The sequence below is a fragment of the Kryptolebias marmoratus genome, linkage group LG20, assembly GCF_001649575.2.
Source record: "Kryptolebias marmoratus isolate JLee-2015 linkage group LG20, ASM164957v2, whole genome shotgun sequence".
Taxonomy (NCBI): Eukaryota; Metazoa; Chordata; class Actinopteri; order Cyprinodontiformes; family Rivulidae; genus Kryptolebias; species Kryptolebias marmoratus.
Window position 1 is genome coordinate 10668330 of NC_051449.1, and position 2054 is coordinate 10670383.

At 42.2% G+C, this 2054-nt stretch overlaps 1 protein-coding gene across 10 annotated transcripts in view; it reads left to right on the forward strand.

Moving 5' to 3' along the window:
- Positions 1-610: 610 nt before the first annotated feature.
- The window catches only part of znf521 (zinc finger protein 521), a 93284-nt gene continuing 91840 nt past the window's right edge, over positions 611-2054 (forward strand). For 4 of the 10 annotated variants that reach the window (XM_017422457.3, XM_037981775.1, XM_037981774.1 and 1 more), the window contains exon 1: positions 611-1031. In XM_017422457.3, the coding sequence (XP_017277946.2) occupies positions 626-1031 (406 nt within the window). In that variant the 5' untranslated portion in view covers positions 611-625. The other 6 variants (XM_037981777.1, XM_037981778.1, XM_037981780.1 and 3 more) reach the window with 2 other exon arrangements.

Sequence of the window (2054 nt, forward strand, 5' to 3'; positions counted from 1 at the left end):
TCTTCTTTGCAGAACATGCGTGAACCAAAAGTGATAAGACAAGAAAAAAAAACTGTCCACCCCAACCCCTGAAATACCAAACTTAAAAAAGGGCAAAGGACTGAAAGATGTAAGAATAAGACTTCACATTTTTAAACATTTCAACAAATAACTAACTGTACCATTTATAGTGTCAAGAGAAGCGATTACACTTCTCTTAAGAACACATTTCAATGAGCAAACGTGCAGTTTAGTAAAGTTTAAAAAAAAAGTCAAAATTCAAATTCAGAAGCCCCCCCAAAAATGCATCTGTCTGCTGCTTAGGAAAGAAAGAAAGAAAGAAAGAAAGAAAGAAAGAAAGAAAGAAAGAAAGAAAGAAAGAAAGAAAGAAAGAAAGAAAGAAAGAAAGAAAGAAAGCTTTGACCTTGTAACGATGAGAAAAGAAAGAATAACAAAAACTAAAATATAGGTCAGAATAGAAGACTCGTTTTCGTCCGGATCTGAAATTTGACAAAATCCACACAAAACCAGATCAATTAAAGCAATTAAGTCATTAAGGGGGGAAAAAACAAACATTCCGATCCACGTTAATGTTGACGCCTGACATCTCTAACATTTCCATGCCATTACATTTCCCAAAACATGTATGTCAACAGCCGCGCAAGAAAATGTCTCTCTGCTGAAGCGTTTCTACCAGAAGGGGGACCAGTCCGTCTGCCGTAGACGGAGAGTGGCCGACGGCGAGCTGAGGCAGAGGAGACGCCAGGGTGAGCGAGCCCGACTCCGGGTTTCGAGTTCGACTCCGGATCCGAGGAGCCGGCAGATCCAGCTATCCGCATCTTGCCACGATCCCCGGGATTTTAATCATGCCTCTCTGTCTGTGTGTGAGTGCAGGCAGGCTGACAATGATTTCCTCAGTGATTACGTACAGAGCGAGTCCCTGCGGGGTAGGGGCCCCCTCTGGAGCCATCCTGATGGCTTTGGGGGCCTTGCTTCCATTTTCCATTATTATGTGGACTACCGGAGCGACAGCGCAGTCCAAGACCTTGCAGGTTTGTGATGAGGAGGGAGCTTCCATCTTCTCTCTGCTTCTTCATCCTCTTTTTAAGAGCAATTTAGACGTAGACTCAGATCAGATTCCGAACCTAATTCATGATTAGCTGACTGCGGTGGGAAAAAGGGGAAGAGTCCGCAATAGTTTTCATGCTGTTAGGTTGGATATGAAGTGAAAAGTGTCATTATTATTTGCCTCTTTTTTTTCTTTTTTGGGGGGGTTTTGTTGCCTTCTCTTTTTTTTTTTGCACTCTCACAGGAAGCGTTTTGCTGATGTCTTTCTTCACACGGATGCGTTTGAGATGAGAAGCGAAAAACTAATATTCCGCTTTTATCTCCAAACGAGCATCGTGCGTCCACGCGTGAGTGTTTTCCCGGAGAATGGACGCGCGTGACGGGATATTCTCGCACTTTTCCCGGTATCCTACCAACCGATCGGGCTGATTGGATTTTGGAACATCACAAAAAAAAAAAAAGCAAAGAATAATAACAACAAACTCGTGTGTCCGGACCGCGCGCGGCTCAAGTTGGCATCGATCTTTTTTATTTTTCTTTTATTTTTCTTTTATTGTTATTGTTGTGATTTTTTCCCCAAATCTCCGTAATGGTTAAAAGGGCAGCCGCGATTTGGGTCAGAGAATTTTAGAAAACAAACAAACAAACAATAATAATAATATTAATAATAATAATAATAATAGACAAATCATCAGGCAGAAACTGAGCAACTTCAGCTGTTTTTTTCTGATAGGATGTCGCGCCGCAAGCAAGCTAAACCAAGATCCCTGAAAGGTAAGTGAGAAACCTGGCTCTCAAAAACATTTGCCTTTTTTATTTTTCAAGAAGACCGAGTATGATGATGTGAGGGCGCATGAAATATAGCCTGTAACTGTCCTCCCCCTTCTTTTTTTTATTTCGCCTTTACGCATTTTGGATGTGTTTCTTCCTCCTGTGTTGCGCATGAAAGCGACTTTCAGTCAGGGGGGGTGGGGGGGGGAAAAAAAGCAGATCGCTTCAGTTGTGAT